The following is a 21230-nucleotide window of genomic DNA, read 5'->3' on the forward strand; positions in this document are numbered from 1 at the left end:
CACCAGGGGCCACAGCTATAAACTAAAAAAACTGCGCTGCAACTTCTCCACGCAACAACATTTCTTCTCGCTTCGAGTCACCGACATGTGGAACAGCCTTCCTGAAGATATTGTTGACGCTCCGAGTATGAACGCGTTCAAGAACAGACTAGACAAGGCCATGCATGAGCATATGTTTCGTATGAACGCGTTCAAGAACAGACTAGACAAGGCCATGCATGAGCATATGTTTAGTCTTAAAATGCCTCGTACCCTACGGAACAACTGATATCTAGAAGCGATTTTAAATCTACCGTCCGTTTAAGAGATCTGCCAGTCTGATCAAAAGGCCAGTCTAGTCAAGAAAAGTACAAGAATCGGCGACAGGCCTATCCTTCAATGCCGAAGGTACTATATTATACTATGCTAATACATACGTACGATACAATATAAACAAGGTATTTAAATTTATTTAGTTTTTTGATATATTTAAACAAACCTTCTAACGCGGGATAGTATTTTATCAAATGCAAGGTTTATGAGTAATGAATACTATGTGTCAAATTCCAAATAATATGGTGTTTCTCACACATACATACCAATGATTGGTTGTTTCTGCATGGTGAGCTATTGTTCACTTCAAACATTTAATTTGATTGACAACCCCTTTATACTAATTTGTTTCATTTCTTTCATTTTTTTAGTAATATTTGAATCCATGTCAACGTTTTAGTCAAATAATGCTTCAATCTATGAATTTTTTAAAATTGAATTGATTCATTTTATTTACTCTTCAATCCTCTTATCACCCCAAATCAATTTATCGACCTCTTGAAAGTCGATGACTTTACCGACCCCTTTAGGCAAGCCATCATCATGGCGGTGAAGGAGACCCCGACTGAGTCTGCGTTTGATGGCAAATTGCCGGCACTGCATACGGCGAGGCCTAGTTGAGTGGAACACCTCAGTGCCAACCAAGTCAGAGATTCTTCCATTCGTTCAGAACGAATGGAATGCAAGTAAAAACTCATCTTACAATACCAAGGGGAGGAGGGAAATATTATCTGATAAAGATGGGAGGAGACTGCAGACCAATTTTTTGTTCTTGTATACACCATACATACGTACAAGCCTTGGCTGTTGATGGAGCTTCGGTGGTATAAGGAGGACGAAATCAAGTGAATTAAAAAAGGATTTGACATAGCAACAAATGCCAACAGATATAATTGAAATGCTCATTTTTTTTAGAACAATAGACACAGAAAGAGCTCCTGCGATTGACTACTTGAAATCACGAAAAAAACTGATGTAAATTTTGTCGGTGCTCTATATAGGTTACGATAGATAATTCAGGCTTCAAATCATCATACAGAGTATTTTTCCGACTTCACAGAAGACTATTTTGTTGCCTGAGTAAAATAAACCGGGGACGAAATAATTTCTTTCACTCAGCAAACTTCTTAACACGAGCATAAGCGTTTTGAATAAACTTATGTCAACGGAATGCTATTTATAGAACCTGTTGAGCTTCATCGGGTTTGATGGATCCAAAGCAGATTTATAATTTTGAAGCCTGAATTTTTATAAAACATGTATAATTTAAATTGAGATAAGAAACGAGGCAAAATCATTGCATATTCACACTGGTGGAAACAACGTTCACGCAGGATTGGTCCACATCTCTGATTGTTGGTCCACATCGTAATCTTGGGCTTTTCAATGCATAATGTCGTATCTGTTAATGTAAATGTCATTACTTTGAGCAAAATAATCATTAAGAATCATTACCCAAATAACCCAAGCAATAATGAGTCGTATTACTTCTTAGTTTTACCTATAGACATCAATAATATTTTTCGATTTTTAAACAGTAGGCACGATAACTATCAACTCAAACAAATGTAGAGAAATTTTCACTGCGAACTCGAGATATGTTAGAGATAACTCGTCTCCAGATACATTGTTAATATAATAATAGCCGTTTCAGCGTTTATTAGGCCGTAGGCCTGTCGCCGATTCTTAACATCGCAGAACATTCACAGCTTGTTGCGGGCTTGAACTCGCAACTCACTGCTACAGTTCTGCTGTGCTTAACCGCCCGGCCTCCTTGCCGATTCTGACCAGAAACTGGCGCACAGAGCTGGGATCGAACCCGCACCTCACTGCTACAATCTTGGTACTCTGAACTGTAACCACTGGGCCACCCTGCCCAAGATCCATTTAAGGAGGCAGCTGAACAAAGCTTTGCGGTGGTAAATGAATATAACACACTGCATGCGGTCACTCAAGAGCAGAAGCAGTATAAGGCAGTTTGTTGACAGGAACTACATGTATAAACAAACTCATGCGAACGAAAAACAGTCAAAACCTATGCGGCAGGACTGAAACACTGAACTAACTACGGCTTATCAGTATTTTGGTACAACAGCAGCACTGAGTGTTATTATTTTCCTCTTCTCGATATTAGCAACAACCTATTATTATTGGAAAAATGGAGCTGATGTCACAACGTAAAAATGCTTAGATATTAAAAAAATGCACCCTAGAATATCCTTGTAAAGGAAATAAAACGCAATGTATTTTTTGACATTGAATTGTGATTCCCAAATAAATGTTTCGAAAGGTCCAATTTACGTGTATTATTCATCCAATTAACCTTTTTAAGAATACACACCTCAGTAGTCACGAAAAGTACAAGAATCGGCAACAGGCCATGGGCCTATTACTTCAGCGCCGACGCTTCTATTCTAGTAGTGTTCTTGTTAAGAATAGGCTACGCACCCCAATAAAATCTGGGGTGCTTATTCTTAACACGATCAAAATGCTTGTTTGAACCTAATTTTCGTTTCAACAGAACAGTTACGACAGCGTGTAATCAAGTTTCGTTTGCGAGCTTGTAAAATGGATTAACTAATGTTATTAGATTGAGTTCTTTTTGCATTAGTACTTCTATACAGTACATGAATCTTTTCAACACTGTTTGTAGAAATTGAAGTAAAAACTTATACTAGTGTTTTACCGGAACTGATGTACAATTAGTATTATATATGTAGACACTCCTGCGCATTTCCTTCCTGTGTCTGAGTATCGTCCATCCGCAGACTCGTCTATTTTCAAGTTCTATCACGTATAATCTCTGATCATGTATAAACAAATTTACAAAACATGTATCTACACCATTTATAAGGCCTTAATACTTCAAATGTTTCATTGACTACGGTGCAGGCGGCCAAATTATCTCTCATAAGCATTAGCATAAAATTAGTGATTGAAACATTTTGCACAACCTGTGACGTCATCAGGGTGCGACTCATAGGAAACGTCGTCCGAATCCCTTGTAAGTAGGGGAATTATCGCGAATGAATTCAAAATAATGTATAACTAAATACTCATAGAATATTCATATTTAAAACTCTCATTCAACATGAATTTGCTTCCCACACTTGTTATTCATTCACTTACGTAGTATGAATGTATTTATCGTTGTAAACAAACACGTGTTCGAACACATTTGCGGATTAGAGGAAATGATCCCCCACAGAGAGTTAAAATACTTACAGCTGTGATTTGTGGCTTCTGTTCGTCCTGTGAGCAGTGCATGGTTGGGAACGAAAGCGTGTCGTGCTTATGGTTATAATCAATTAAAATAATAATGACAGATAGAAATGCTAAAAGACTTTTAGAGCTGCTGCGGCAACCTGGCAATGACGAATGTGCCGATTGTGGTTTGAAAGGTTGGTGTACCTAACAGTCTAACACTAACTTCCTAAGTACTGTAAAATATAAATTAGCCTACTGTTACAGTTTCATATAAATAATAATGCCGCTGGAAATTTTTGATAAGTACCTTAGGTACCGTAACCATATAGGTACGGTACACCTGTTGCCTGAAGCTTTTTCAATCGTTTTGCATCATTTGAGAATTTGAGATTTTTCTCATTTATATACTAGACTCTAGAGCAATTAAATTAAGAAAGTTCCTCAATCACATTCACTGATTCTGAAATTTTTTGCTTATGGCCTATTTTAATTTTACTTCTTTACGTCTGCTCAATTTTTCTATTAGTACCTATTTATCCTTTGAATATGACTGTATGTTTAGCTTTACCATCTAAAATATTTCTAAGCTACCTGCTACCTACACGTTTCAACTTCAGTTCAGGCATGAAAATATCTAGGTACACTCAACTGACTCAAGTCAAAGCTGTAGCTAGCTTCCTAGCTTCAAATGATTAGAAATAGGTAGGTATTTGGCTTAATTTTCCAAAAATTGTAGTGAAGTAGTGGTGGCCTCGCTGGCCTGGTGGGTAAAATGGATCATTTGTCATGCAATTTTTACAACTGCAGGCAAAAAATACCTCCACACTCCAGTGCCATTGTGGCTCTTGTTTAAAATTTTTTTTTTCAAAAATTAAGGAAAATGGCTCATTTTTGCCTGCAATTGTACAAAATTGTCCTGAGACAATAATTTTTAATCATGATGTCTTGAAAATGAATGCCAACACTTCAGATTGGGCTATTAGCCTATTACTATACTTTTACTAGCGTGGAAAAGGAAAACAGCTACGTACCTTTAGGGCTGCAACTAGAGGTTTCCTGCCATTTCCGGTACTGCAAGATTTCTGCCAGATGAATTACCTCCTATCCAATTGTTAACAAAAGTGCACGATCCAGCTGTGAGATTCCAAATGTATTAAAACTGTGTCACATTGGAGCCGCAAGATTTGAGAAACAAGTAGGAAAATTCTAATCCTATACTTTTAGAGCTAAAATTTTATCAAATTTGCAATACTAAAAATATTCATTTAACTAATGTTGCAACTATTGTGGCTTTGGACATCTCTTACTTTTTTTCAATTCTCATGATTATTTGAATTGCAGGTCCAGAATGGGCTTCCTACAATCTGGGTGTATTTCTCTGTACAACTTGTGCAACAGGGCACCGCAAAATTGGATCACACATCTCCAAAGTAAAGAGTCTAAAATTGGGCAAGTAAGTAGTGGCTTTTTTGTTGAATTATGCAGTATATAATTATCAGTGATTGTTTCTGGTTGATTTCTCTGACATATTTTGCAGCAGAATAACCCCTAAAGTCTGGCCTCCAATGATACTGCCTAAATTGAACTTGACTTTTTTCCCATTAAAGTTAGTAAATATTGTATACTTATGTATCATCTTGTTTTTGTCAATTTGATATTTGTATGATCTTTATGAAAAGTTTTAATGATGATACATTGTTTTTGTTGAGAAGTACCGGTAATAGTAAATCAAGTACCTAGGCTATGGTTATATATAAATAAATACCTCACCAACCTGTGTGTCATTGATGATCATCCTTTCAAAAAGACTCATTCTGGCAAATATTATCATCCGATTTATTTACCCTACACATTGTTTGCACATTGGAGAGTGCAAACTTGTAATTTTAGTTTATTAACACCAATAATATACTTTTTCTATCTACAAGTATATAGGTGGTCTTGGAATTCTCAGGCTGCTTTCCTGACCAAAACTTGTTTTTATTTGTGAAGAATTGAAGGTCATGATAATAACTACCGTACCGGTACCTACCTCATGATTATAGCTTGGCCCATAGGCTTGTTAAACTTTATATTGGCTTGTACAAGGCCTCTAATCTTCCTGTCAGGCTTAAAAAAGTTATTTCTAAGCATTTACCTGGGCACCATGAAGTTCTGCCAGGCTGACATGTTTTGTAAAAGTTCATGGATAGTCTACCGTGATGTAATCTGGGAGGGATAATTTATAAGCAAGAATTACCTACCCCTCAACCTGGCATATTGGATAACAAAACCTCAATTTAAATATTTCCTTTATAAGTAAAGTGACATGTATGTACGGTATATGGATTGAGCTACTGACTCAAAAAGAATGATCTGGAATACAAAAACCACATACCTACGTATATCTAGAATTCAACTCTGTTATACTACTTGATGATAGAAAGTTGATATTGATACTTCCACCTTTTGAAGAAAATGCGGAAAGTGCGTCAGTTCCATTGTCCGAGTCAAAACCTTCATTTAAATGCTCATATTTCAATTTGTGGACTTTGCAGCTGGTGATGCTATAGATAGAACGATGGTCAGATAATTAGTGATTGACTGAGGCATTATAATGATGCCTCAAAAACAAACAGGAAGCCGTGGTGAGGCTTTTTGTGATGCGATTTCAAGTGATCATATATGGTAACTTACCCGTGAAAGGGTTAAAGGTTGGCATATAAAATTTACCTAGGTTACTATTGATATTTTCTCATGTTTGTGTGAATGTAAATACAGTGACTAAAAGATAAGATACTGTGTACAGATTTTAAAATGTTAATGGATGACATGTCATTACATTGAAATATTAATTTTATCAGTAGAATGATCCAATCAATTTTTTACCCTTCAAGAATATGTCTTCTGATCAATTGATCTTACTGATCAATTCTGTAATCACATGCACAATTTTAGAGTTAGAAGACCAATATAGGGAGATTTTTATTGTAAAATGTTCTAAAACAACCACTCTTACCTGTAACTTTCATAAATAATCTGACTGATTTTTGCAGATGGGAAGACCCAGAAGTTGAGGTGCTGGAGAGCGGCGGCAACAGACTTGTAGCTAAGAAGACTGAACGTTTCGTCCCTGCTTGCTATCGCAGACCAAAACCAGGAGATCCTCAGTAAGTAAAGTGCTTGGCACTGTTGTAGTGCACTTTTTATTCTAACATTTATAGTCTATTTCAATGATTTTACTTTATCATTTCTGACAGCTACCACTTTCCTTTATGACTGCTACTATAATAGTCAAGTCACAGTTGCAAAGTTCTGTGTGAGATTCACATTTCTTCCACAAACATTCTTCTCTGGAAATTACCTATATCCATAAAATTTTACTTGAGCGTAGGTATGCTTTTAATCAAAGTATAATACATACCATAATACAGACAATATTTGAGTAGAGCCGTTTTTGATAGAGATCTAACTGCATGGCTGAGATGAGGCAGGTCATTTTTATACCCATTGCTTTCTCTGTACCTGCTGCTATTATTATTTAGCGTTTAATTTCCTGTTAAAACATACATACTAAACATTATTTATGTTTTACTTTACATTTTTTCTCGACATGGAAATCAAAAATATTTTTATTTGTTATCAAATTGCAATTTTTTTACATGGTTTTATTAATTTTCTATGTTTTGTTATTAAATACGAATTATTGAGGGCCGAAATCCAAATTTTTGATGTCATAGTAATTTGAAGTAATAATTGATGGATTTTTTTTCAGTGTTCTCATCGAGCAATGGATCCGAGCAAAGTATGAGCGGAGGGAGTTTGAGACGGACACTTGTAAGGACTACACGAGGGGGGAAATGCGAGGACACCTCATGAAGAAAGCCAAGGATGAAAATAAATACTTTCCTCGCTATTTTATTCTCTCAGAGGCTGAAAACTGCCTCAAATATTTCCCTAAAGAAGTAATTTCTTGGAAATAAGTGCTAAGTTATTCTATTTAAATTCAACTGGGATAATGTTGAAGAAGTCTTCTATACTTCATTACAATGGAGGATCCTCCATGCATGCATCTCTCCTACTGAAATTTATTTGAATTTTTTTCCCTATTGCGATCATTTATAATGATAGATACTTTTCCAAATGTGACATCTTAATAAATCAATGTAGCATAAGTCACTTTTTTTCTCCTAGAAATGAACATGCTGTCTGAGATAATGCCTTTAGGTTTCCTAGCAGCTATACCATGGAATGGTTAGTGTTGAATCTTGTAACTATTTTTATGATAACAAATTTTCACTTATCTTATGATAACAGACTTCCAAATTTCTTATCCTAAGATAACAAACTTGCAATTTTCTTATCTTAGAATAACACACTTCCACTTTTCTTATCTTAAGATACCGTACCATACTTCCAATTTTCTTATCCTAAGATAACAAACCTGCAATTATCTTATCTTAAAACAAAAAATGTGCAATTTTCTTATCTTACAACAACAAATGTGCAAATTTCTTATCTTACAACAACAAATGTGCACTTTCCTTAACTCATTGTGTCGTGCAGGGTGCAAAGGAGCCTAAAGCAACCATCCCTCTCTCTGAGATGAACGTATGTCTCGCCCCCGCCAAGATGCACCAGGACAACTATCTTATCTTATTGTGTCGTGCAGGGTGCCAAGGAGCCTAAAGCAACCATCCCTCTCTCCGAGATGAACGTATGTCTCGCCCCCGCCAAGATGCACCAGGACAACTATCTTATCTTATTGTGTCGTGCAGGGTGCCAAGGAGCCTAAAGCAACCATCCCTCTCTCTGAGATGAACGTATGTCTCGCCCCCGCCAAGATGCACCAGGACAACTATCTTATCTTATCTTATTGTGTCGTGCAGGGTGCCAAGGAACCTAAAGCAACCATCCCTCTCTCTGAGATGAACGTTTGTCTCGCCCCCGCCAAGATGCACCAGGACAACTATCTTATCTTATTGTGTCGTGCAGGGTGCCAAGGAGCCTAAAGCGACCATCCCTCTCTCCGAGATGAACGTATGTCTCGCCCCCGCCAAGATGCACCAGGACAACGGGCTGCAGATCTCCTACATCGTCGAGGGGTCGACACGACACGTCTACTTGTACCATGAGAGCGGTCACGTCATCATCAACTGGTACATGGCCATCAGGTCGGCCAAGCTCAACAGGTTCATGGTAGCATACCCTAGTGCATCTGAAACTGAGGTGCGTCTATTATCTTTATTGCTTATTACATTATTTATTTATAATTTGTGAATTGCGTTTATTATGTTTATGGTTTATTCAATTATTCATTTCTTTATTTATTTATTACTGAGGTGCTTCTATAATGATAATTATTTATTTATTAATTTTTTAATAGTGTAGTGTCACTAATAATAAATAAATAAAGATAATAGACTAATACATTTATTTATTAGTCTATTATCTTAACACTAATACCGTAATTATGTCAAGACATTTCTTTGATAAATTTGCATTTGTTTAATTTGTTTATTTTGACATACCCCACTAGATGTTAGTGTAAGATGTGTCTCCTAGGTGGATAATAATCAATAATCATTGTCTTGCTTTTTACAAGTCTGCCCTTGTTTATTGTGATATATTTGACTATTTTTGACAACCACATTTGTTTTTACTTGAAAATACGAGTATGTTCTCAATATTACTGATGTCAAGTAATAAGGGTATCATTTTGCAAGAAATTTATCATATTAACTTGAATAATTTGCACAGCTGGTGCCTTTCCTGTGTACGGACTTCGCCCTGGAGGGCTACCTCAGCAAGACCGGGCCCTCTGAGGCAGACGGCTACCGGAAAAGATGGTTCATACTAGACCATCGCAAGCTCATGTACCACACCGGACAGATGGTAAGATTCTTGTAGAAAATGTCCATTGATTTAGCTGTTATTAGTCATGCAAATTCCTCAAAGGTGATAAGTTGATTTAGCTATTCTCTAAATTTTATGTTAGTTTTGTGGTCAAGTTGTGAAGGCAGTTCATGTACTTGTTTTTTTTTCTACTCGCTTTAAACTGTTAACTGAATTTGCTCAAATGAATACCTATAGGTATGTACACATTACTGTGTACTTATTTAGAATTAATTTCTGATTTCTTGTTACTTAAGCTCCTGATTTCTTGCCTTTCTTGACTGTTCAAATATAAACAGTCCTGTGTAGGTACTAATATTAATTTTTGATTATCATTTCAATTTATCTCCTAATTTCCTGACAGGACGCGTACCCGAAGGGTGAGATCTTCCTTGGGCACAAGGACGACGGGTACGCAGTTGAGCTGGGGGCGCCCAAGAACTGTAAAGACCAGGTAATGCCTTTACCTTACCTGTAAAGACCAGGTAATGCCTTTACCTTGCCTGTAAAGACCAGGTAATGCCTTTACCTTGCCTGTAAAGACCAGGTAATGCCTTTACCTTACCTGTAAAGACCAGGTAATGCCTTTACCTTACCTGTAAAGACCAGGTAATGCCTTTNGTTCACTAACCCCCTCCCTCCTACTAGATCTAATTAACCCCTTCCTACAGGGGTTCACATTCCACCTGGTGACGCCGGAGCGGACGTTCGTGTAGGGGTTCACTAACCCCCTCCCTCCTACTAGATCTAATTAACCCCTTCCTACAGGGGTTCACATTCCACCTGGTGACGCCGGAGCGGACGTTCGTGTAGGGGTTCACTAACCCCCTCCCTCCTACTAGATCTAATTAACCCCTTCCTACAGGGGTTCACATTCCACCTGGTGACGCCGGAGCGGACGTTCGTGTAGGGGTTCACTAACCCCCTCCCTCCTACTAGATCTAATTAACCCCTTCCTACAGGGGTTCACATTCCACCTGGTGACGCCGGAGCGGACGTTCGTGTAGGGGTTCACTAACCCCCTCCCTCCTACTAGATCTAATTAACCCCTTCCTACAGGGGTTCACATTCCACCTGGTGACGCCGGAGCGGACGTTCGTGTAGGGGTTCACTAACCCCCTCCCTCCTACTAGATCTAATTAACCCCTTCCTACAGGGGTTCACATTCCACCTGGTGACGCCGGAGCGGACGTTCGTGTAGGGGTTCACTAACCCCCTCCCTCCTACTAGATCTAATTAACCCCTTCCTACAGGGGTTCACATTCCACCTGGTGACGCCGGAGCGGACGTTCGTGTAGGGGTTCACTAACCCCCTCCCTCCTACTAGATCTAATTAACCCCTTCCTACAGGGGTTCACATTCCACCTGGTGACGCCGGAGCGGACGTTCGTGTAGGGGTTCACTAACCCCCTCCCTCCTACTAGATCTAATTAACCCCTTCCTACAGGGGTTCACATTCCACCTGGTGACGCCGGAGCGGACGTTCGTGTAGGGGTTCACTAACCCCCTCCCTCCTACTAGATCTAATTAACCCCTTCCTACAGGGGTTCACATTCCACCTGGTGACGCCGGAGCGGACGTTCGTGTAGGGGTTCACTAACCCCCTCCCTCCTACTAGATCTAATTAACCCCTTCCTACAGGGGTTCACATTCCACCTGGTGACGCCGGAGCGGACGTTCGTGTAGGGGTTCACTAACCCCCTCCCTCCTACTAGATCTAATTAACCCCTTCCTACAGGGGTTCACATTCCACCTGGTGACGCCGGAGCGGACGTTCGTGTAGGGGTTCACTAACCCCCTCCCTCCTACTAGATCTAATTAACCCCTTCCTACAGGGGTTCACATTCCACCTGGTGACGCCGGAGCGGACGTTCGTGTAGGGGTTCACTAACTCCCTCCTGCAGGGGCTAATTAACCCCCTGGTTCACAGGGGTTCACTAACCTCTCCCTGGTTCACAGGGGTTCACCTTCCACCTGGTGACGCCGGAGCGGACGTTCGTGTTCTCCGCGAGCTGCCGGGAGGAGCGGGACGCGTGGATGGCTGCGCTGACTGCGGTGCTGGCGCGGCCGCTGCGCCCTCAGGACAACCTCAGTAAGGCGGCCCTAGCCTCCACCAACCGCGCCAGCCGACACTCCTGGTTCAGATAATTCAACCCTTATTTCCTGCTGGTTGAATTTGCTTATTATTGATGGTCGTGGCACTCCTGGTTCTGATAATTCAACCCCACGCTAGTTTATTTAGTCCGAGTCTGTGGGTTTTTCATCGGTTTTGTTCAGAGTTAATCAACTTGGCTTTTTTCAACTCGCTGTACAGGCTTTTTCTATGCAAAAAATGATGTGGCTTGTCTTTCTTCTGTTCCGTTAATAATTTAACACGTTGACTACGAAGTGGTAGATATGCGTACCACGAAATGTATTTTTCCAGGATGCAGTGGTAGGTACATACCAAATTTAGGTTGCCTAAAATCGGCCAGATTTGAGAACAAAAAAGGCCGATAACTCAATATATACTATTTTATTTGTAGGTTCCGCTATAAAAATTTCTTTTATTTTCTTTTTGCAGTATTTGAAATTCAATTAGCTAGTACCCTTATCATAATTTTTAGCCGCCCAACGCAATTGAGAAAAACTAAATCACGGAATATGTCCGGAAAAATTACCGTCTGGCAACCCTGCTGAAAAACTACAAAAAATGAAATAATAGTACAAGATGAAGCAATCGTAGTCAACGTGTTAATTTTATTTGGGGTAAATCTGTCCTTATAAATATAGTTAGTTGACTTCAATGCTCTATTGATGTTGGGGCATGTGGTTCTTTTTTAATCTAATTTTAATTTGTATTGTCTTGATTTAAAGCTTTTTACTGTTTTTTTTCTTGTCTTTTGATTTATGAGTGATTGAGATGTCCCTTATTCCTGCCATGTGTGGATTGTATTGATACATTCTGTTTGTATTAATTGGATTATATTAATACAATATGTTCTGTAATTATACAATCTAATGTATTTGAAGACTTTTGCATGAAGCTTACTTTGTAAAATTGCATTTGTGTAGATTTTGCGTTGAATGTGCTTTCATTAAGTCACATAAACATATTTTTCTCTCCAGAATTATACGTCGTTTATTAATCTTTGCACAAATTATAAGTAATAATTTTCTCAATAAATGTTTTCTGTTGGTTTATTATTGTAAATATTTGTCGGTGTGCATCTGTATTTTGATGTTTTAGTAGATAACTTGTGTTAAAGTTATTATGTTCGAATGCCAAGCTTTCGTCTCTTGGCTTCTGTCATTTATTTGCTGTAGCTGCACTTAAGTCGCCATTTTTAGCGCATTTTCTCATTTATGGAAAAACAGCGCTATTGTGCTCGCCATGTCCGTCCGTCCTTCCGTCTTTCCGTCCGTCTGTCTGTCTGTCCGTCCGTCTGTCCGTCCGTCTGTCCGTCTGTCTGTCTGTCTGTCTGTCCGTCCGTTTGTCCGTCTGTCTGTCTGTCCGTCTGTCCGTCTGTCCGTCCGTCCGTCTATCTGTCTGTCTGTCTGTCTGTCCGTCCGTCCGTGACCTCAAGTTTTCGTCGACGAGAAAATGCGCTCTCTGTCACTCATTGCAGCGAGTACTGCGTTATATTGTGTGCAAAATAAAAGCTGTGTGTATACATGGCGATATGTATATTCATATCTTAGCATTACATGGCAGTATTTTTTTCTTGAAAAGCGTGCGAATAATGACCAAAGACTGCATTATAGTCAAATTTTCAGGGAATAAAAATTTCTTCAGATGACGTTAACAAATCAAACGGCAGGCCTCGGCAAGTACCTATAATATATTTAATGACGTTTCGAATGTACTATCTATATTCAAAGAAGCATTTAACAATGAATTTTTGTTAGTTAAAGTACATAATACATGAATATAGGGTACAGCATGAAATTTTTTGAAGTGGAAAATGGTTCTGAAAATTTTCTCAAAGTTCATAAAATTTCATTTGTTTTCAAATGGATGCTGGAGTTCAGTCGCCATTGATGATGGCCACAGCACTGCATGATGCTGGATTCACCACAAAATTCACCATATCTCTTATAAAGATAAGGTGAATTTTTGTGGTATTTCTTTGCTTTTAAATTCCTGGTTAACTTGGGATTAAATCAAACAAGATATTTTAATATGTATCCTCCAGACTGTAGGTGGCAAGTGAGACGGTCTCAACGTCCTGGTTGTTACTCCAATTACTGTAATGTAGTGCAAATGATGAACAAATCTACAATCTTCTCTTTGATGCAAAATGTACAGATAACATCGCATTCTTGGAGAACTTATGCTTTATTTGCGAGGTCCATTGTTGCGGATAGTCCGGAGTTTAACGTTGTAGTCAAAGGTATCATTAAACCTGTTGCATTCTCTGGTCATTGTAATGTCATGCATTCTCTGGTCATTGTAATGTAATGCATTCTCTGGTCATTGTAATGTAATGCATTCTTTGGTCATTATGCGTACGCGTTTCATTATTAACATGTATGGTGATATGCATGGCAATGAAATAAATGAAACAACGCTCGTTAAATGCACGCGGTACTTTTTTTATCTTTTTTATCTTGCTGATTTGACTTAGCATCATCTAACATTTCTGAAGTTATTGTTTTTCAACTTTTGTATTTCAGAATTAATGACTTCTACATTACTAAAGAAATGAGTATGATTTACTGGGAATTTTGAAATTAGATTTCTTGTTATTTTTCTTTGTTTTTTTTTTAATTTTTGGGGGATTTTTTCAGCAAATTTTCAAATTTAAGTTCAAAAATTGATAATTTTTCTGTAAAAGAATTTGTATGTTCTACTTGTGAGCTTTGATATAATTTAAAGTAATGCAGTTTTGAGTTGATATAGCATAACAATTTAGCGTAATTAAGTTATCCTTTCAAGGCAACACGCACCACATTGCTCGAGCTCACTTCTTTTAAACACATTAATTCTCAAATGATAAATATATTTCAGATATTAATTAGATCTTGTAGATTTAATTGCCATTGTGTTTATAGCAAAGAAGAAGGAAAACGTTCAATAATATTGAAATAATAGTATAACTTCAACGAGAATTGATAATGTGTAAATAGAACACACCTCTCAGTAATAACGGTTTACAGTCTAGACAATACATTGCCTATTTAATGTGTGTGCTTTTGATTTATAATAATCATTTCACTTCCTGTGTATTTTGTATATGTGTGATGTCCTGCTTCCTACAGTTCCTCTCAACCTGATCATAAGTTTGCTGTGCATGTTATTGCTTCATGGTGTTCTTTTTTCTATTACGTAATTAAAACGTTTCTTTTGCATGGCTTTCTTGATTCCCCAATTCCTGAAATTCTTAACTTGGTTGTGGGTATATATATATGGTATTCGAAAATATTTATATTCATAATATAGGTATTTATTAATTATATCTGCGCAGCATTCACACACAGGATATTCACACACAGGATATTCACACACAGGATATTCACACAGAGGATATTCACACACAGGAAATTCACACAGAGGAAATTCACACAGAGGAAATTCACACAGAGGATATTCACACAGAGGAATTCACACAGAGGAAATTCACACAGAGGATATTCACACAGAGGATATTCACACAGAAGATATTCACACAGAGGATACTCACACAGAGGATATTCACACAGAGGATATTCGCACAGAGGAAATTCACACAGAGGAAATTCACACAGAGGATATTCACACAGAGGATATTCACACAGAGGAAATTCACACAGAGGAAATTCACACAGGAGTTTTCTACGGATATATTGAAAATAATTTCATCCCAGCTTGCATAATAGCATTTATTAATTAATTAATGTTTCTTTGGAGCGGACCCTTAGTCCTAAATTGTATGTCAGTCAAAATTAATTGATAAATAATTATATTTTTTAATATAGGAAAACGAAATTTTATTCACAGTTGGTTTTAGGAACTTGTACATTTTTTTCAATTTACCGACAAGAAAAACTTGATGATTTACCTGTTAATTATTTAACATTTATAGTAAAGAAAAAACATTTGTATGCGCCGCGTGCATGTTTGGTGTGGCGTGTGTGGCTGCTGTGGCGCGTGTGGCTGCTGTGGCGCGTGTGGCTGCTGTGGCGCGTGTGGCTGCTGTGGCGCGTGTGGCTGCTGTGGCGCGTGTGGCTGCTGTGGCGTGTGTGGCTGCTGTGGCGTGTGTGGCTGCTGTGGCGTGTGTGGCTGCTGTGGCGTGTGGCTGCTGTGGCGTGTGGCTGCTGTGGCGTGTGGCTGCTGTGGCGTGTGGCTGCTGTGGCGTGTGGCTGCTGTGGCGTGTGGCTGCTGTGGCGTGTGGCTGCTGTGGCGTGTGGCTGCTGTGGCGTGTGGCTGCTGTGGCGTGTGGCTGCTGTGGCGTGTGGCTGCTGTGGCGTGTGGCTGCTGTGGCGTGTGGCTGCTGTGGCGTGTGGCTGCTGTGGCGTGTGGCTGCTGTGGCGTGTGGCTGCTGTGGCGTGTGGCTGCTGTGGCACGTGTGGCTGTAAGGTGCCTTCCCTCCACAGTGGCGGTGTCGCTCGTCAGGAAGCGTGCCGGCAAGTTCAGCCTTGATATCTTCTCCTTGGCGCAGTGAAGACCGCCTTGACGGCCTTCACCGCCTTGACGGTCTTCACCGCCTTGACGGCCTTCACCGCCTTGACGGTCTTCACCGCCTTGACGGCCTTCACCGCCTTGACGGTCTTCACCGCCTTGACGGCCTTCACCGCCTTGACGGTCTTCACCGCCTTGACGGCCTTCACCGCCTTGACGGCCTTCACCGCCTTGACGGCCTTCACCGCCTTGGCAGACAACGGATCACGCGCTCTTAATCAAATTATTTGTAAAATTCGATTAAGAATTGACCGACCAATCCTGCACCTTAATATATATTACATTTTCTGTTAGGAAATTCATGTAAATAATTACATATAATAATTATGTATAATTATTACGTATAATAACTTGGGAAGACGTTAATAGAAGTTCAAAAAAAGAACTTCTATTAATTAAGAAAAAATAAATTAACGGACGCTTGCTTCGGTCGTTGTTATGTCAACCTGTAGGCAGGGTGACTTTAGTGATATAAATATGATCTTATATTGAATGTCTGCAATGTATTTATATTACTGAGTTATACACTAACTGCTATGTAGTAATTTAGTTTATGTGGGATGTTGGATGATTATGTAGGAAAATTGATGATGATGTACATGAGTAAGATGGAGTATGAATAATGAGTATGTATAAGTTATATTATCGAGCTGGAAATTAAGACGTTAGAGTAGGAAAGCAAGATAGTATATGGAAATGAGAGTAATATATTGGAGTAGGAAAGTTAGATAGAGTAGGAAAGTAAGATGGAAGAGGAGGAAAGCAAGATAATGGAGTAGGAAGTCATTAACGCTGATCCTAATCTACCTTAAAAAAGTTTTGCTCAATAGAGTTTGTCTACCGCCGGCCTCCTGTGTGTTGTTTTGTGCAATTATATAATACAATGAATTGTATTGCCTTAGCTCATCTACTCCTCTCAGCTCATCTACTCCTCTCAGCTCATCTACTCCTCTCAGCTCATCTACTCCTCTCAGCTCGTNAGAGTGTTGCTCTGTCTTGCAGAGTGTTGCTCTGTCTTGCAGAGTGTTGCTCTGTCTTGCAGAGTGTTGCTCTGTCTTGCAGAGTGTTGCTCTGTCTTGCAGAGTGTTGCTCTGTCTTGCAGAGTGTTGCTCTGTCTTGCAGAGTGTTGCTCTGTCTTGCAGAGTGTTGCTCTGTCTTGCAGAGTGTTGCTCTGTCTTGCAGAGTGTTGCTCTGTCTTGCAGAGTGTTGCTCTGTCTTGCAGAGTGTTGCTCTGTCTTGCAGAGTGTTGCTCTGTCTTGCAGAGTGTTGCTCTGTCTTGCAGAGTGTTGCTCTGTCTTGCAGAGTGTTGCTCTGTCTTGCAGAGTGTTGCTCTGTCTTGCAGAGTGTTGCTCTGTCTTGCAGAGTGTTGCTCTGTCTTGCAGAGTGTTGCTCTGTCTTGCAGAGTGTTGCTCTGTCTTGCAGAGTGTTGCTCTGTCTTGCAGAGTGTTGCTCTGTCTTGCAGAGTGTTGCTCTGTCTTGCAGAGTGTTGCTCTGTCTTGCAGAGTGTTGCTCTGTCTTGCAGAGTGTTGCTCTGTCTTGCAGAGTGTTGCTCTGTCTTGCAGAGTGTTGCTCTGTCTTGCAGAGTGTTGCTCTGTCTTGCAGAGTGTTGCTCTGTCTTGCAGAGTGTTGCTCTGTGTTGCAGAGTGTTGCTCTGTGTTGCAGAGTGTTGCTCTGTCTTGCAGAGTGTTGCTCTGTGTTGCAGAGTGTTGCTCTGCAGTGACCACCAGTGTTGCCGTGTCCTGTTACAGGGCGCACTGTTATGCAACGCACCACAGTATATTGCATTACATGTGCAGTGTATTGCAGTATATGCTGTATATTGCAGTATATGCTGTATATTGTAGTATATGTGAAGTTTACTGCATTATATGCAGTGTATTGCAGTATATGATGTATATTGCAGTATATGTGAAGTGTACTACATTAAGTGCAGTGTACTGCATTATATGTGCAGTGTATTACTGTACATGTACAGTGCAGTGCAGTGCAGTGGCCCAGCAGTAGTACAGCCCTAATAACAAATGTACAGCGTACGCAGTTAAGGCGTCACGCAGTCGCGTGTCACGGAAGCGTTTTTGCTGCGCGCAGAATATTGCCTATGCTGGCAATAGGTGTAATGTATAGGTGATATATGTCGGTCAATATTAGTATTATATGTAGATGAATATTAGTATTATATGTAGGTGAGTATCAGAACTATATATTAGGTGTCATGCCTAACTAGTCACGCACGTATCGCTTCATTCATATCTTGCTGTTCTCTCATTCATTTCTCGTTACCGTCAGTATTGATAGTAATTTCCTATGAATACTATTTTCTTAAACTCTCAATTTGAAATTGGGCAGCACATTTTCATCGTGAATATACCAATTTCTAGCGAGAAAATTTCTCAATCCCTCTTCTATCTGACGTCTTGATATTTTAAGATCTGAGGTTCATTAATTTTTAATGAAAATACATTAATTTACGCTGGAAAATTATGTATTGTATTTTATATAGTATTGTTTGTCATTTAATTTGTTTAGTCTTTCTCGGTAGCTTTTTTTAAGTTGTATTGTTTTAGTTTCGTTGGAATGTACGAAAATTTATATTTTGTACATTTTACAGAGCACTTGTTAAGGCTGGAATTGTAAAGAAATTTTTAAAATAAAACGGACTATGAGAAAACTAATCGTATTTTACGTGCCCTTGTTATTGTGATTATCGAAAATTGCACGCGTGTTGACATTCAAAAAAATGAACTAAACTATCTGAATAAACAATTATAATAATATAGAAATACTGTGGTCAGAAAAAAAAAGTTTCTCTGGAGCCTTACTATAGAAATATTGTTGCACTGCTTAGACGAATGGGGAAAATAAATTGAACTATTCATAAGCTCGTGAAATTGGAGCGAGTTATCTCAGTATATCGTTGAAAATGGATTACAGGTGCAAATTCACATGAATTAATTCAACATAAATTCCAGTTGCATCTCGACACAGTCTCTTGGTCGTAAAAGTGTTCTGCTGAATTGTGACAGAGAAATGCAGTGAAAATCGCTGCATAAGTCCCTCTAACGGTGTCCAAATATAAGACATTTTATGGCTTATTGCAATGCTTACTAGAGGACAGTGTTGCACAAAACTCCCTCCATAAATGCATGAGGCGAGACGTTCCCGTGAACTTATATGTACCCTCGCAGCCCTCTATAGCAGCAGTCTCTGAAGGATAGAAAAAATTTGTATGTACATTGAGTGGAAAGAAATTTTTTCTAAGGATGCATTCCAACAGCATTTATAACATAACATCACATAACATAGTGAACTGCTTCATATCGTTTCTGCATCTAGGAACTCGTATGAGCGTCTGATTAGTCCAAGAAGTTTGTTGGATGTGTTAGCTTGCTTTTCAACATGCTTAGAAAATTTCAGCTCCTTGTCGACATAAACTCCGAGATCTTTATGTGATGCTATTTTATGTTATATCATTTGTGTTAGAAGTATTTACTCACTTAGATGATGTTTTGAGGGGTCGCTTAGCTGCTAAAATGATAAAAAATACTTAACGAATAAAAATATGCTAAAAACGCCTCTTTGTGGCACGCCACTGCGTACTGTTTCCCAGTCTGATGCGGCCCCGTTTATACTAACACGTTGTCGTCTACCTTTTAAGAAAACGCTGATTTATTGGATTACATTTCCCTCTGTTTCCAAAAACTTCACTTTACGCAACAGCCGCTCAAATGCTTTGACAAAATCGAGGTACAATTTATCCACTGGCTCATTTCGTCCAACAGGCGAGTCCAACTTTTCCAAGGTCGACAACAGGTTAGTGGTGCATGACTGCCGACACCAAAGCCATGTTGACAGTCATGGCAACGAAGTCATGATGACTAGGATGGTTAACAGTCGACTGATCGATAATGTCATGTCATAAACTCCATTGCCTTATAAACAACACTTGTGAGAATGACAGGGCGATAGTTACCGGGGGCCTATTCGATCATGTCACCTTTGTCGAGTAATGGTGTTACTTGAGCTTCTTTGCAATCGATTGGTAATTCCTTGGTTCAAGGTTTTTGAAAGAATACTGTCAATGGGCCGGCCAGAACGGATGGTAATTCTTTGACCAATGTGGGATGGAAGCCGTCTGGTCCACATGACTTGTTGGGATTTAGAGCTACCAGGCGCTTGAGAACCTCTTCTTCGTGTATTTCAGAACCTGTTAGCTTCGAGCCGACTGGGCGCTCCTCAATATCTGGAATGCTGTTCAAGTCCTCATCTGTGAACACGCTACTAAAAAACTGATGAAGAACGTTAGCCTTGCCCTCATCAGAGGATATCTTTTCGTGATCTACTTCCAGATCAGAAATACCGTCGTTTGTCTTACTTCGAACTAGCGTACAAAAAAAGGCTTTCAGATTCCTTTTCGTAATTTTGGCAATATATTTTCATAAGTTCTTCACTGTGGTGTGACAGATATTCTTTAGCTTGATTTCGAGCTCTTGTGTACAAGATATAGTCAGCACAAGTACGAGTCTGTAAATAAAGCTTGCAAGCATCCTTCTTGGTCTTTAGCTTAGCTAGAACTATATACTGTTCATCAACTATGTCTTTTTGCATGAACCAAGCTTGATCTTATAGGTACACATGCATCAACTGCATGCATAAACATGCATCAACTGCATACATAAACTTGTCCTTGAGAAGCGACCATGCCTTGGCCACATTCAGGTCACACTTTACTCAGATAAAACACACAACTTACACATACTTAGATATCAATGATGCTCCATGATAACATTGATGATAAGGTATGCATACAAAATTACAAACGATACCCAACGATATCTGATTATGAATACGAGGTGTGGTAGAGAAGTAAGGAGACTTGTATTTTATTTATTTTTATTATTAACCTATTATTTTAATTTTATAACATCAATGTTCTACACTTCAACACAGTTTCATAAGGAAGCTCCGCATTGATGGGGGCGCTATTCACGCATTTTATGTCCTTGACATGGCGTCCTTTGAATTAATTCTCAAATTTATGGTAGAGCCATAGTCGCACTGGCTGAGGAACTACAGAAGCATTGCAGTTAATGTAACAAATACTGTAAAAAAATGTGAGCAACGCGCCAATGCCATGATGTAACATCCATTTACCTGCAATGTCGAATCATAATTAGCCAGACTTCCTTTTGGATTCCTT

The 21230-nt window shown here is 39.2% G+C and overlaps 1 protein-coding gene across 1 annotated transcript; it reads left to right on the forward strand.

Annotated features, from left to right (window-relative positions):
- The first annotated feature begins 3491 nt into the window (after positions 1–3491).
- On the forward strand, positions 3492–17006 carry LOC108680779 (arf-GAP with dual PH domain-containing protein 1). The gene is made up of 9 exons (XM_018169677.2): positions 3492–3713; positions 4861–4972; positions 6555–6668; positions 7274–7463; positions 8494–8727; positions 9259–9393; positions 9758–9847; positions 11353–11485; positions 15949–17006. Exons 1-9 carry the CDS (start codon positions 3632–3634, stop codon positions 16014–16016), a joined length of 1158 nt encoding a protein of 385 aa, XP_018025166.2. The 5' UTR covers positions 3492–3631; the 3' UTR covers positions 16017–17006.
- Positions 17007–21230: the final 4224 nt, after the last annotated feature.

Source organism: Hyalella azteca, unplaced genomic scaffold (assembly GCF_000764305.2).
Source record: "Hyalella azteca isolate HAZT.00-mixed unplaced genomic scaffold, Hazt_2.0.2 contig8613, whole genome shotgun sequence".
Taxonomy (NCBI): Eukaryota; Metazoa; Arthropoda; class Malacostraca; order Amphipoda; family Hyalellidae; genus Hyalella; species Hyalella azteca.

Bases quoted from the DNA above. Each gene is read 5' to 3' on its own strand.
- LOC108680779 (XM_018169677.2), top strand. From the start codon at position 3,632: ATGACAGATAGAAATGCTAAAAGACTTTTAGAGCTGCTGCGGCAACCT. The intron at 3,714-4,860 runs GTTGGTGTACCT...TTTGAATTGCAG, and splicing joins TGCCGATTGTGGTTTGAAAG to GTCCAGAATGGGCTTCCTAC. The intron at 4,973-6,554 runs GTAAGTAGTGGC...TGATTTTTGCAG, and splicing joins AAGAGTCTAAAATTGGGCAA to ATGGGAAGACCCAGAAGTTG.